The following is a 15317-nucleotide window of genomic DNA, read 5'->3' as shown; positions in this document are numbered from 1 at the left end:
ATGCTGAACATCACAGGGGAGAAGCATCACCTGCTCACCAGTAAGCCCTTGGCTTCAACGGTGTACACAAGTACACATACACAGATGTACAGCATGACATACAGGCATGCACATGTACATGTAAGCACACGTGCAAACTTCTGCTTTCTGGTCCGATGCCGTGTCCTCAAAAATGCAATTTCCTTTTTTATTTGTAATTTATTTTTATTCAGTTTTTTTTTTTTTCTTTTTTTTTCCAGTGAGCAGTCTGTCTGTTGATGTCAGTTGGTGCTGCCGTTTGAGCGCTGGCATGAGCAAAGATGTTGATGCTTGTGAGATCAGCGGTGGGTTCCCAGCAGCCAGGTCATGCTTAAAGTGAGCATGTCATTGGATTTGACAAAAACTCTGCGAGGCACAACCCACACAGGGAAAAGACTCTGCAACATACAGATTATAGCTACCCAAAAAAAGGAGCACGGAGTCTGACAGTAGTTATATCAGCTCAGTAACATTACTGCTCATATGCACAGGCCCCATGCAGATGAGCAGATTTAAACAACATTTGCATGCTAATAAGATTTTCTTTAAGCAAATACCATGATCCACTCTAGATATGCCCATCGCTTTTCATCACCAGCCACAATGCATGGTGTTCTCATGACCTCTACCTTCTCAGGATATGAATCAGAAGAATGTGCACACACACACACAAACACACACACACACACACACACACAGAGGCACCATAACCTCTCTTGCCTGGGAAATACTTTAAGGAAGCAGGGGAAGAGGAAAGCGGGGAAACCAAGAAATAAATAACTCCTTTGTGTCGCGGCTACATAAACAGTGCAGCACATTACAGATTACTATAGTGGCTCAAACTGATAAGAAGCTTCCTACACTATCACTACATGTACGTATGTGTGTGTATGTGTGTATGTGTGAGTGGAGACAGAGAGAAAGCAAAAGAGACATGAAGAGAAAGATACAAAGAAACAGAAACAGAGATTGATGAAAAACATACAGAGAGACAGAGAATGACCAACCCTTACCTTCTGTGCATATATGACCCAATGCTTCATGCTCATTTCCTTGTTTAGATATTAAACATTTGCTAATTTTCCCTCGTTTTTATACAAAGTGTCCGAAATCAGCCAGCGCGGGCCAGTATAATAGCTCCAAAAGCCAAAAGCGATTGTTATCTATTGTAAATATTAGCACAATTCTGAGAACATTCTTCGTCTCGACTCCGTTAGGAACGTGACAAAATCTCACTACCTAGTCGTCGTTGCCAAATAACATCACTCAAAAATGTAAACTGGGCTCACTGGACCAGCTGACCCAATTCTTCACTTTGTCACTATCTTGACAGAGTGGAATAAAAAACTGCTCCTCAACCTCGACAGTGGGTTGGCAGGCACACGGAGGAAATACAGAGCAAATCTTGAATGACATCCATTAGACTATGGTCTAACACACTATCTGTATGTGTGTGTGTGTGTGTGTGTGTGTGTGTGTGTGTGTGTGTGTGTGTGTGTGTGTGTGTGTGTGTGTGTGTGTGTGTGTGTGTGTGTGTGTGTGTGTGTGTGTGTGTGTGTGTGTGTGTGTGTGTGTGTGTGTGTGTGTGTGTGTATGTCCTGTTTTAGAGGCCACACATATGTCACTGACCAGAAAAAAGTGTACTCCATCTACCATTATCCTGCAAAATCACAGACCCTGCTTGGAGAGTTCTGACTCCTTTTCCAAGCGAGTCTTGAGGAACGTGCCGGAATGAGCAAATCAAGCCTTATTCACTCCGCTCTGGCAAACTGGAAAACCACCCGTGATGTCTGGCACGGGATTACGCCTGCACCTAGTGCCAGAATCACTGCTGGCTAGGATTAGAAAAAAAGCACACTAACATTTGATTACAACTGCTGCAACAACTGGAATCGAGGTCCGCGGGGGTCATTTAGTTGGTTGAGGGATATAATAATTTAACAGAGCAGTTTAATTGGGAGCAAATTACAGGGTTCAAGAATTCAGCAACGGACAGGCTGTATCTATAGAAAAAGAAACAATAAATCATGTTAAGGCCTCTCTTTTTTCCCCCTTTCTCACTCCTTCCACTGCTCTTAAGCTCTACTTTTTACTTCATTTGTGTCTCATACTGTATCACTTCGTTTAATTCCCTTACTTCTCCCATCTCTCATCCTCCCAGAGTAGCAGCCCATATGCCAGTTTCCATTGAATACCAACCAGCCATCCCTTCCAAAGACATGTTAAATGAACCTGCAAGAATGTGAAATTCAACTATTTATCTAATTCCACTTCGGTTGGCACGATTGGAGAGTCGAAACCCTTTTATTAGGAAAGGCTGTATTTTTAAGTTTAGGCAGCGGCTTTATAAAAAAAAAGTGCTGAGAAAATGAAAAGCGTTTATTCTGCTCATCTGCTCCACAGCAGTGGTGTAAAAACCAGCCTGTAAAAACAGTTAGTCTAAACGGTGCATGGTGCCGAGTCATGCTGCCTGGAGGACGGACAGATGCTCGTCCTTTTTTTATTTTTTTCATTTTAAGTAGAAAAGTTGCTGGTATTAAGATAAAAGCGAGATCAGTCAAGCTGCCGCGAGATACCGAGGGTTCACCCTATGCTGCTGGCTGGGTTGCCGTGGCAACCCTACGAGGTGAGAGAGAGGACATACCAGCACCAGAGTAAATCTCCTCACAGTAGCTTCAGGAATGCAGGTGAAGTCTCACTCCCTGCCTCTCTACTGTATCTGGTCCTCTTTACTCCTCCCTCTCTCCTTTTATGAATCACATCACAACGTGTCAGTGCATCTGAGTGCACCCATCCCGTTCTGAAGTAGGACTTTGAGACCGCTTTTCACTTCAGACACGACTTTGATTTCCAGACTCATTTATATTGAGGTATAAATCAGGCTTTTGCCAGGGGAGTAATCAGAGGGGGTTTAAGGGGAGGGTGTGAGTGAAAAGAGAGAGTGAATAAAGAGATGGGAGAAGGAGGGAGACAGTGAAAACTTGGTTTTGGCTGCGTAAGTAGGACAGTAGTATTGTGGCCAACATGCAGCAAGATTGAACACCCTGAGAATTAGAGACGGCAGTTTCCCTACGAAATGAAGACAGGAAGAGTGGAGAGGGAGAAAAAGGAGGAAGATAAATGAAGACAGAGTAAGGTTTTTCAGGGTTTCTCTTACCTCGAGGAAGCAGGTCCCGGCTGGGGTGTTCTCCTTGATGGAGGCGTTGTAGAAGCTGCTGGAGAACGTGGGCGTGTTATCGTTAACATCCTGCAGCACAATGTCCACCTTTGCTGTGGACGACAGAGGCGGGCGGCCGCTATCCGTCGCAACAACAGTCACACTGGGAGCCGGCTCTGATTCGAAATCCAGAGCAGCCGCCGTGGTAATGATCCCCGTGACTGGGTCAATGGAAAACCAATCAGAGTGAGAGTTTTTGCCTTTGAGGAGGCTGTATCGGACGTCCCCGTTGGGGCCCTGGTCCTTGTCCCTGGCAGTGACCTGAAGAACAAAGGAGCCGGGATAGACTACCTCAGGAATAGTCTGTCTGTAGGACTGCTGGTCGAACAGAGGGGGGTTGTCGTTTACATCCATCACCTGGATGGTGAATGATGACTCCGCCCTGAGGGGTGGTGTGCCGGAGTCTGTGGCCATCACCCTGAGGTCGTACGAATCCCGCTCCTCCCTATCCAAGACCTGGTCTACATATATCAGGTAAATGATGCTGTCCTTGGTCGTAAGAGCAAACTTCCCATCACCCCCCTCCAGGGACACATTCACGTTGGCGTACTCTCCGTAGTCTGGGTCGGTGACAGATATCCGGGCTACGTACTGGCCCGGCTGGGCTCCCTCTGAGATTCTTGGAGAGCCGTCCTCACTGAGGAAGATGATGGTCATGGTGGGCTGGTTGTCATTGTAGTCACGGACGTGGATAGTCACGAACGCGTTGGTCACCTGGGAAAAGATAATGATGCATGATTTATTACTTTCAAATTGTATGTCTTGTTTTGTGTTTCATTTTGGAGAATGATTGTGCCTAATGTAGTGTAATAATTCAATTACCTCTGGGTGGCTGGCGTTATCCCTGGCCTGGACCACCAGTTCATGGACCCTCTTAAGCTCATAGTCCAGGGGTCTATTCAGAGTGATGACCCCTGACTTAATATCCATAACAAAGTAGCGGTCTGGGTCACTCTGGCGACGGTTGATTTCATAAAGCACCAGCCCGTTATCGCCCTCATCCTCGTCCGTTGCAAACACCTACAAAAGATAAGAAAGGTCACAGAAGTTAAATGGATCCAGGTGGAGTCATAAGAAGCTACACAAACACTGACAGCACTTGGCTAACCTGTAGGATGCTGCTCCCCTGTGGAAGGCTTTCAGAGATGATAGCGTGGTATCTGCTCTGATTGAAGGCCGGTGCGTGATCGTTGATGTCAGTCACCGTCACTTCCAGGCTCATGGATCCCATCTTCTTAGGCGAGCCCCCGTCAAATGCCTCGAGGACGAGGGAGTACGAAGAGCGTTTCTCCCGGTCCAGCTGTCCATTGACCACCAGGTCCAGATACAGGACTTTGTTAGCGCCTCTCTTGGTCTCCAGTTTGAACGCCTGGCCCACGTTGCCCTCTCTGATGGCGTAGCCTTGGGTGGTCAGCTGGTCCTTGTCCGCATCGGTCGCAGGCTCCAGGGAAAACCTCGTCCCCACCGCCGTGTGCTCGGGGATCTTGAGGGCAGCTTTCTTTTTGGGGAACACAGGCGCGTGGTCGTTGATGTCGTTGACGGTGATCGACACCTCGATGGTGACTCCCGTCATTGTCACGGCGATGAAGCTGTAGTGGTCCCTCTGCTCGCGGTCCAGACGACGTGCGGTGGTTATGATGCCGGTGGTTTCGTCGATGTTGAGGTCGCTGCCAACGCCGGTGCCTTCATGGTCCGAGATGAAGTAAAGACTTGCAGTTTCGCCGGGCGGTAACCCAGCGCTGATGTCCCCGACGATGGTCCCCGCAGGCTGTTCTTCATTCAGCTGCAGCTCCAGCGCCCCGAGGACAGATGTGGACTGAAGAAGGACAAGGATGATGCAGGAATAAAAGAGAGGTTTCCACCTCCAGAGACACACACAGGGTCCGCTGACCCAAGGCCTCCGTCTTGACCCTTTACTTGTTATCGGCATGGCTGGGCTGTGCTACACCTGGGAGAAGGAAAAAGAGGAAGAGAAAACACAAGAGATGTATTTCATTTCATGATAGGTGAATGGAGCAGCTGAAGCACTTTTTTCACTCTCTCCCTGAAAACATCTTGAAAATTCAGTTCCTCTCGTAGCACAAAATGGAAACAAACTGTTCTTTTGTGGAGTCTGTATCTTAAATCCTTGCATGACAATGTGCTAACACTTTTACAATGCAGAACCTGTATTAAAGACTCTGCCTGATGAATTTCAGCTTTTTCCCCATAAAATGCCTATACATAACATTTGGAAAGAACTCCTCAGCTAGAATCAGGAAGATCTGAAAAAAACATAAAAATGGGAGCCGAAGTCTGTCCAGGATCCACATTGGCTTGAACCACATTGAGGACAGCACCATAAACTATATTTATCTGAGGGATCACAAGTTTTATTTGCTGGGTGAGAACATTTTAAAGTGTCCAGAGTGGTCACACGGCGAAATCCCAACAGAAAACACATTAAAGACACCGAAATGAGCATCAAGATCCTATGTAAGGATTTTTAAATCCAACGCAGATAACGATAGCAAATGCCTACACACACATACACACACACAAACGCATGGAATGCATGGGAAAGTAAGTATATAGCTGCTTCAGCTGGGGCTTCATGGGGAAAAGCAGTCATTTAAGACTGTAAGCTTAGCCTCTATGTTCCCCAAACTCTAAATCATGCACAGATCCATAAAGATAATACCCTCCTCATGCTAATGCTAAATCAATCTTATCAGTCAACGGCTGAATCTAATCATGAACAGATACACATACTGTAACTATCCACAAAGTCCTGCACCAGTCCAGGGTTAAACATTTCTTTCCAAAATGTGTTGATGTTTGCCAGTTAACCCGGCGTGCCACTTGGAGACGCTTCAGAGGATGGCACACTGGCGATCACAGGTGTTTAAAAAGGCAATCTGAAAAACTCACCTGACACTGCCTGAGCAATGCTACAGCAAAACCACCATCTGGTACTTCCACCAAGTTAAAACAAACACCAATAATTATTTGCAAATGGTATTTGACCCAGGTTTGACACACATACTTTTGTGCACAACCATAAAATTCTGAAAATACACTCATAACTGTTCTGGCAAGGCTATAACCTGTGTGGCTGGCTGTGCTAAACTCTCACGAGATAGATGCTCATTTTTACCCCCTTGATGAGGTCTGCAAATATTTACATTATGTTCAAAAATGAGACCAATTGTTTATGCATGTTCCACTAGTATTTATAGGGGAAGATTTATGGAGCGTATAACTCCGCAAAACATCCTGCAATGAGCAGAACCATCCAGCCCTGATATAAGTCATCCACAACACATTGAGACCAGGAGGATGCTGCATGTGCACCAGTCTCCTGCATTGATCTGAATGAGTCCTGCCTCCATTAGCCTATACAAATTGGGACAATTGATCAAAAGTACAAATGTGCGACGCAGACAAACAGCCAGTAGCAGAGAGGAGGTGGGTTGTCAGTGGAGGGTGTTGGCCCTTGCTGTCCAGCCATATTCACCCAGACAATCACTCCCACAGTGCATGTATAATCTGGACAGTTAACTTTAGGAATGTCTGCCACCTCTCGAGAGAAAACCAGGCTGCTGCCGGCTGCAGCATTTGCACATACATTGAATTGAGGCATTCACGCTCACTCAACAAATATATACCTTCTACTTGCGAACCGGGCCCTTACAAAATAAAAGAATTGAAAGTACCTCTTTTCTAACACACAGCGCTCGTTCACATGCTGAGCGAATTCCACTCTTTTATAAAACACAGAGCACATTTTAAAAATATCATTTTATAGCTAATGAATCCTACTGCAATCATCCAACCTCTCAGTCTTCCTGCTGACCCTGACCTCCTGCGGTAGTTTCTGAGGTCTCAGAGGAGGAGAGATTAATAAAGTCTATAGCTCCACTGGGACAGAGAGCGGGACACGGATACTGGGCCCTCTGCTACAGTCACTGACCTCTACATCTGGTCCAGGCGGCTGCTCTGGACAGTTGCTGCACTCCTACACAAAGGGGGAAGCAGAGCTATAGACCGAGCACAGGCTGGCGTACACACCCTTCTTTTGTTGTGTTTGTGCTGCGTAGTTGCACAGTGTTTGTCTACGGGGCGATCTTCAAATAGAGCTGGAGGAGAGGAGGAAAGGCAGAGAAGTAAAAGGAAGAGGTCTGGTTGAGATAATTGAGGGTGTGAGGATGAAAAGAAGACCTTCTTGTGCTGAAAAGGGGATTTCGGAGACAGAGCTCGGCCCTTTTGAGAACCCGCTCCGTCTACATTAGCTCCATAGCCCAGTACTATAATGAAGCCACTGAGAGCAGGAAAAAAAGAACAAAGGAGACAAATGGAAAGAGTGGATTTAGGACACAATAGAAGAAGTTACATTATGAGGCGTGATTACAGTTTGATTTGGCTTCAGGGCCTTATTGTCTTTAGAGATTGCGGAGCTGTGTAGGTGAACCTTCTGATTGAAAAAATAAAGTCAGAGAGGACGTTTTCCAAAGTGTGTGTGCGTATGTGCACGTCCTCACTCCCTCATTGCTTTGGTCGAGTGTCAGTGAGAGGTTATATTGATGAACTGATCTCACGGCTGCGATCTGTCACTGTCAGTGAGCGGTCGGCGTATGACATCATCTCCCTTTCGACGTGTTCTGCAACACACTTGTGTTTGTCCTGGATAACTCGAGCTGATGAAGAATGGGGGGAGAGAAGGGGCTAAAATCCAGCGCTTGCTGAAAGGATCCTGGCTCGAACAGATGGTCAGTGGAGTAAAAAGACACGCCCCCTAGTGGCACTCTTTATAACATTCTGCTAATTATGATGAATTAGGTGTTTCGACTCGTGAAAATGTATGTAATTTCATCCGAAATACAAGAGATGCACTTAGAGTATGTGAACTATTGCAAAGAAAACAGATTTCAACCTGTCTGTCTGCTTACATGTATTTTTACATATCCGTGTCTTTGCACGCCTGCACAACACATGTGCATGCAAAAAGTGACATCATCTCTGTGCGACCACATTGACAGGCAGGACAGACCCAGAGGGCTCCATGCAGTCTCAGCCACATTATATCTGGCATTGCACCCCCATAATCTGCCTCCGCTGCACACAAGCCTCAAAGCCTCAAATACATGGGCCTCCGCTCTTAAGTGCTGTTACCATATAATAGGAAACCATAGTGTTTTCTATAGGATGTGACCATTTAGAGCAGTAGTAGTAGAGTGTGTGTGTGTCTGAAGATGCGTGCGAGTGTGTTTATGCTGCCGTATCGCAGTAGTGAGGAATAGCTTTTCCTCATGCAGTGCCAATTCTTAACAGGCCTCCCTATCTCCGTATCCCTCCCATGTCCCCTCCTCCCACCTTCCCTCACTCCATCCCCTCTAATGGCTTTAGCAGATCTGGTTGGGCACGCCATAGCTACCCGTGGCCAAGCTAAACAAGACCCAAAGTCACGAAGTTCCAAGTTAGAGAAAAAAAAAAAAAAGGGCTGCTACTCCATTTCGCCTCTATCTCAGCTATGTTTCTTGTGTTTTGACAGAACAGCACGAGGTTGCAGTCAGCTAGTTCCTCGGCGGTCGAAAGGTCTGGCGTTGTCTGCAGACAGTTGACAGCCACTCATTCTGCCCTGCAAACAGCTTCTGTGTCACCCAGAGCAAAGACTGGCCAGATCCTGTGATTGACAGTTTAAGTCCAATGGGGGAGTGAAGGCTGAGTCTGTCAAAAAGACACACACTGGGTGCAACTTTGCATTTCCATATTCAACAGCAGAAATCTCATTTCAGGAGGATCCTACAACAGCTTTCTCGTAATCCGTGTCATGCATATCCTCTATACCGTGTTAAAACGTTTAACTGTTGTAGTTTTGATGTCATTTAGGAGCGGTAAAAAAAAAAAAAAATCTTTTTTAAGACTGTTCTCAGCAAGTGTATAATCACAGAGAGGCTGAAGCAACGCCATATCTTTTAAATGAGTGAGAATTAAAGGTTTGGGCAGGTTGTGGTGAAACAGGCTGTGGTGGTAAAAGAGCTTTGTGTGAAGAGGGAGGGAGCGCCACGAGTCCTGGTGGGGGTTAGAGGATGGAGGAATGCTTTGCATCTCAGTTTTCATGTCGTTTGGGTTGTGTGTGTTTAGGGGGACGACAACTATGACCCCTGTCTCCCCTTGAATTGCCTTTCCCCGGATCTCTGGATATAGACGTCCCACTTCTAACCCCAGCTGTCACCATGCAGCACAGTGAGCATATGCCTATGTGTGTGTGTGTGTGTTGTCAGAGTGTATATTTGTGTCTCCATCTATGCACATATACATCTGTTTCCTCAGTTCCTCTTTTACTTTCACGTCAATTTAGGAGTCTACACTAAAGATGGGTATCAGTTTCAATTTATTGCCCTAACTGACTCAATTAAAACCCCGTGGTTGGAGTATATAAAGTATCACAGCACCAGCCCCTCAGACAGCCAGACGGCCGCCGTCTGGACGGTTACACTCGCGCTGAAATATACATGGATGTGTTGCACCAAAGCACAATCAATATTAATACCACTACATGAAGACAGAGTTCACGACTGTGTCACCCAGAAGCCCACAGAGGTAAAAGCTCTCACAACCCGTGAAACCCAACCAATCTGGTGCGAGGAGACTGGTACAATCTAAGAAAGTGAGTGTGAATTAATTATGAGGTGAGGAGCGGTTCCTCGGCCGCTCCTTCCTGTGGCTCAAATGGCTGATCTGACACGGAGTGACAAGTCATCCAGCCTGACTGATCTGAGGCTTTGAAGCTCATTATTTTCTATTCTGTTCTTTTTTTATATAGCTAATTCAAGGCTATACCTATGATTATTAACTCTGGTACAGAGGAGCTGAGCTGTAACATTTTTCCCAGTTTACCTCAACGCTGTGAAAGCTTTTGTTTTTAATTTGAAACACTGCTCTGGGGTTTTACTTTATTACTTATTTCCTACATAAACGTCCATGTCAGTGACATCAGTGAGGCTGCAGAAAATGTGTGTGTTAAAGGGCTGGAGGGGGAGGGAGGTGAGACCACGTCATCGCAGAGACTAGTCAGTTCACAGTGAGAGCGAGCGTCTGTGCCAGGAGCCTACCGAGACCAAGAGTCTGAGGCTCAGGTCCACACTTTGTTTTTCATATTACAGTTTTAGTTTTCTGTTCTGCCGAGTCGGAAAGAGCTCAGATCCAGGAGAAGAAAATGGAAGACACTCGCACTCACATCACTCTCGGATCAAAGTTTTGTTCCGATCCAAAGGTGTCTGGAACGTGAGATTTCTTTCTTTTTTTTGCATGGTTTGGCTTCAAACCCTCATTTGGATGGGAAACGATGCAGTGAGAAAGAGGCTTAAGCGCCGACTTGATGTTTAAATTCTGCTTTACTCTCAGTCATAAAAGAACAGTCATAGTTGTACGTTACGTGTCCTCACTTTAGGGTCAGTGCTATTTTTCAATAAAAATCATACTCGGTGTCAAATCACATTCTTAGCATTAAAGAAAACCATCAGCAGGTCCTATGTGCTCACTGCAGAACTTAATTCATGCGTGTATTGGGCTTTGGACTATATTTGACTAATTTATACACGGTAGCTCCATCATGAATGCTTTAAATTAACACATCAGTCCCAATTCACCATGCTGCTGCAAAAGAACTGTGACCAAACTATATTTCTTGTATTTCTCCACGAACAGTCTGTCAGATTCCATTGGGATATTAGCTGTGGAAAAACAACAACGAAGACTCTGAAACTCTGTCGCAGCGGCAGCATAACAATTCAAAGCCGGTGTGATGACTCAGATTTGTTTATTTACCCAAACAGTGGCTGTCAAGCTGGAATACGTAGTCACGCACACTTACAAACTGCACCGGGTCCCCTGTGACAAAACGTCCCAGATTTTTTACTGCCCGGCAGACCGGAGGGAGACAGAGAACAATACAGGGAGGGATGGATGGAGGGAGCAGAGGGAAGAAGTGGAACTACTGGAAAGTTTGATTATGAATGAGGTTTCCTTAAAAAAAAACAGACAAAAAACTGGTACAGAGACAAAAAACACTAAGTTAGACCTAAACTCCGGATGAGTGCTGGAGCACATAAATAACGTACCCTGTGGACCATTACAGGGCAAGTGAAAACACAACCGGAGGCGATTCACTGACCTCTTAACCTCCAAGGCCATGCTGCCAAGTCAATGTGCAAGGACTTTTGTGTTTTAAATGAGTCTGTGTGTGCTCAAGTGTGTGCGTGCAGGAGCTTTTATTCTGAAAGGAAAATTTGAGAATTTTTAAAAGAAAGAGTGAGATAATGCAACAAAATAAAAGGATGGAGTGGTGAGATGTCCCCGAAGGTGAAGCGTCAGCTGCCATCCACCATCACTCAGCGCCCCTCCCCATCAGGGCATGTTTAATATCCCACAAGGGCATGTTGTCGAGCCAGAGCCATGTCCGTGCCTCTCTGTCAAACATCATTACCTCACTGGTGAAACTGAGATAAATATCCTCGTGGTGGCTCAAACAAACCGGTCGTCTATTCATTGTTTGAGTCTGAGCTCTATCTTTCACTCAGCAGTGAAAACCAGAATATTAACGCAAGGAAATTAGAAGTGAGGAAATATTCTTGTCAGTGTGGAAATGTGAAAAAAAATATTATTGGCTCCATATGGCTCTATACTGTGCTATAATGTGCTGCAGACATACCATTTATGGTTATTTATTAGGTTGGTATTTGCTATAAGTGATGACATTTGAATTCACAGAATAGTCATTACCCATATTTTGATTGAATTATATGAAGTTATAATTAGATTATCATTGGAATCTCAATTTCAATATTCATCAAATTACTTGCATGGCTTCTCTTCATGGTTTTGTAGCACTTACACTTGTCAGTGATGACAGTGTATTGACTTACATGAATCCCCTGGAGAGTTATCCTGACCTTAAATGCCTAGCTCCAACCTTTACCCTAACCTTAACCCAGCCATAACTCTAAACTGAGAACTCTAAAGTGAATGTTTTAGCGCTGTGGGGATTGGGTTTTGGTTCCCATGTGCGCGAACACGCACCAACACACACACACAGAGCCATAGAGTCATAAGAGTCACAGCGTTCATTAATGATCTAACAGAGGAAAAGTTCAAAGACAAAACACTTCGCTGATAGCCAAAACAGGGTCGGGAGAAGAGAAACCAAAGATCTGTCTTGTCACTTACACACTCGTACGGGGAAGAACACACTTATGACTGGCACAAAGCTGTATCAGGTCATGTTATTGTTTCATAAAACAGATAAATATTAATCAAAGTGATCAAATGTTTTGTTGAAGTGTTTGCCAGAAGACAGAACAATTCATTTCGACAGGAAGGAGGTCTGTGTCTTCCTAAGAGAAACACACAGGATTGATTTGGGAGATACTGGGACTTTGTCTTATTGTTTTTTTTTCCCTTTGGCAGACAGATTTGACAAACTGTCAAAAATCTGTAATTACTCATCTCCAGCTCCATCTGACTATGGGACAATGACTTGGCTTATTAGTTAATAAAGCCTCGATCAGCTCTCGGGGTTAGTGGCGCGTCGACAGCTGTTCTCCAGGAGAATGCCTTTGTATCACATTACGCCATTATATTTCTTGTGGTAAGCCTGGGAATTAAGTCTGTCTGTCTTTGTTTTAATTTGTTCTGCAGAGTCAAACAGAATGTCAATACTCATCAGTTAACACCAATCAAATGAAAGCATGAATTTAAAAGAAGAAGAAGTCAGAGATGTGATAGATGTTCCATGGGTCTGAGGCTCCAAATGAAGAATTTACCTCCGAGATGATCAATAGCTTTTTGAAGGATCTTTTTTGTTTTGTTTTTTGATGTGAGTAAAGGTCACTCGTTTCAGTCTTGAAGATATCAAGGAGAAAAACTTTCTTCTCTTTTTCACTTTTTCTTTTCCCCTTCCTGGTTTTGTCTCACACCACCCACACACATCCAGCCTCCGAATCCCTTAACTTGCATAACACGTTGCTCTACCTGAGCCGCGGTGCCCTACATGCAGCTCTCAGCTCTGTGCAAGTGTTTGAAGTTACCAGAAGCTCAGATCATCTCGCTTACTTCATTAAAAACACATGAGACACTACACAGACTGCCTCGCTCTCTCTCTCTCTCTCTCTCTTCCTCTCTCGCTCTCTCTCTTGACTCGCCTTTTTAGAGCTCAGACGCCCTCTCATCCATCAAGCGCCCAGATGGGCAGGAATAACCGCAATTCATTCATCTTTTGCTCAGAGCCTTTTTCCCACATTTATATCTTCATGTGTGTGAAGAAATTAATACATCACTTCATTTAGAAACATGAGCGTGGACGGCGCACATGTGTCCTTGCCAGTCATCTGTACTCAGTGGGGGGTGAAAATAAGATCTGCTGGCATCTGAAAGAACAGAAATCACTACTCTATGCAGTGAAAATGCATCAGCAACGATTACTACACTCATCAAGCCAAAAATGTCACACACCTGTTGGGTCTAGCTATGCAAATCTGAAGATTTTATATGTTTTAGGTGGTTGTACATTGAATAAATTTGAGTTTGGGACACGATGAGTAGCAGCTTTCACTGGTTTCTGGTATTTTATAGTCTAAACAGTTAATCTATCAGTCAAGAAACTCAGCGAGAGATTAATCGCCGTTGGAAACTGTCATTAGCTGCAGCTCCACTGACATATCTCTATCAACGGCGCAGGCCACACATTTGCTCGCGTGCACACGTTTCATGCGAGAGAAACAGACACGCTTCTGCTGCAGTAACGAGAAAGCCAGAGTTCCAACGACCTAGCCACACTTTGGCACCGGGGAGCCGGCGTCCCAGGTCCAACCCGCGGCGGAGAAGCACAGGATAGGGGAGGAGGGGAACCCGAGACAACACCAGGCTTTAGAGGACTTCCATCTGCAGTTTCCTACAGTAATATAACAACCCCGCTTTCCAACCATCGTTATCCCACATCTTAATCATGAGCCTGCTAAAGAGCCTGGTCTGGCTACGCCCGCCAGTTTGGATCAACATATGTTGTCAAATTTGAAGATTGCACTGCAGCACGTCTGAGCCCTTTGAGCCTCCCTCCAGCCTTACAGCTAGTACCTATTGTCATGCATCGTAATGAGCTCCTTTTTTTCAATTTGGCCAGTGTCTGTAGTCTTTTCCATCCAGCTGACCTGATCATTACACTATCAGGATCCCTGCTGCCTGGATAAAGACTACGAGTAAGGATGAAGGCGGTTACTTCAGATCTGGGCCTCAGAACAAACAAAAATTTGGAATTGCACCGACTCAGAGCTCCAGCTAGTCAATCACTCTGCATCTGACAGCAGAGTACAGTCATTTTCTTTGATTGGGCGAGTCAATCATGTGGTAATATCTTCTCCAGAGCCGCACATACATGGCTCTTCGTAGTGTACATGAGAAGTGGAGATGTGTATTTCCCCACGGGAAAGACTTCAGCCTGAGCTAAAAGATGAGGTATGACTTTGGATGATTATGTATCAGGGTCTGCTAGAATTTATTTTAACATAAACATGTTTCTATGACCACACATTGCAAAGTATGACATTGTGCCTCATAACTCAAACAGTATCTGCTCGTGTGGCTCCAGCAGGAATGAAGAAAGAAAAAACAGCAAGCAATGGTGGTAAAAGCTAGGAATTCTGGGTAGGCTAAAAGCTCTTTTATACACGGTGTATCACTGAAACCTACCTGACGCAGCTGCTTTTTAATCCCAGCGTGATATTAGGTGACACTTTTTTTTTTTTTGCATGTAAGCACACACGACTTAAATTTTATAGCGATGTAATTAAATTTCACGATTATAATCACAGCAAGATGGCAGACTCTGTGATTGTGGCTGTCATGGCAACCGAGGGACCCTCAGGGTGTAGTTAATGAAATGTGGAGCAATCAGGATAAAGAAGGGGGGGAATCCTTATCAATGGGAATCTTATTCTCAGACTCTACTACTAACGCTATTAATAACTGCCAGGCCTTCCTGTGGATGGATGATGCAAAATACAAGTGGCTTTCCAGGAAACCAACGCTACTCCCCTCACGCACCGCT

The 15317-nt window shown here is 45.0% G+C and overlaps 1 protein-coding gene across 1 annotated transcript in view; it reads right to left on the bottom strand.

Moving 5' to 3' along the window:
* The window catches only part of dchs1b (dachsous cadherin-related 1b), an 85387-nt gene that overhangs the window by 66457 nt on the left and 3613 nt on the right, over positions 1–15317 (bottom strand). Inside the window, exons 2-4 of the mRNA XM_083987203.1 lie at positions 4344–5183; positions 4058–4255; positions 3176–3949 (exon numbers count right to left, since the gene is read on the bottom strand). Coding sequence (XP_083843329.1) covers positions 3176–3949; positions 4058–4255; positions 4344–5165 — 1794 coding nt within the window. The 5' untranslated portion in view covers positions 5166–5183. The remainder of the gene's footprint in view (positions 1–3175; positions 3950–4057; positions 4256–4343; positions 5184–15317) is intronic.

The sequence above is a fragment of the Trachurus trachurus genome (assembly GCF_905171665.1).
Source record: "Trachurus trachurus genome assembly, chromosome: 14".
Lineage (NCBI taxonomy): Eukaryota > Metazoa > Chordata > Actinopteri > Carangiformes > Carangidae > Trachurus > Trachurus trachurus.
This window is presented reverse-complemented; position numbering and strand designations above follow the sequence as displayed.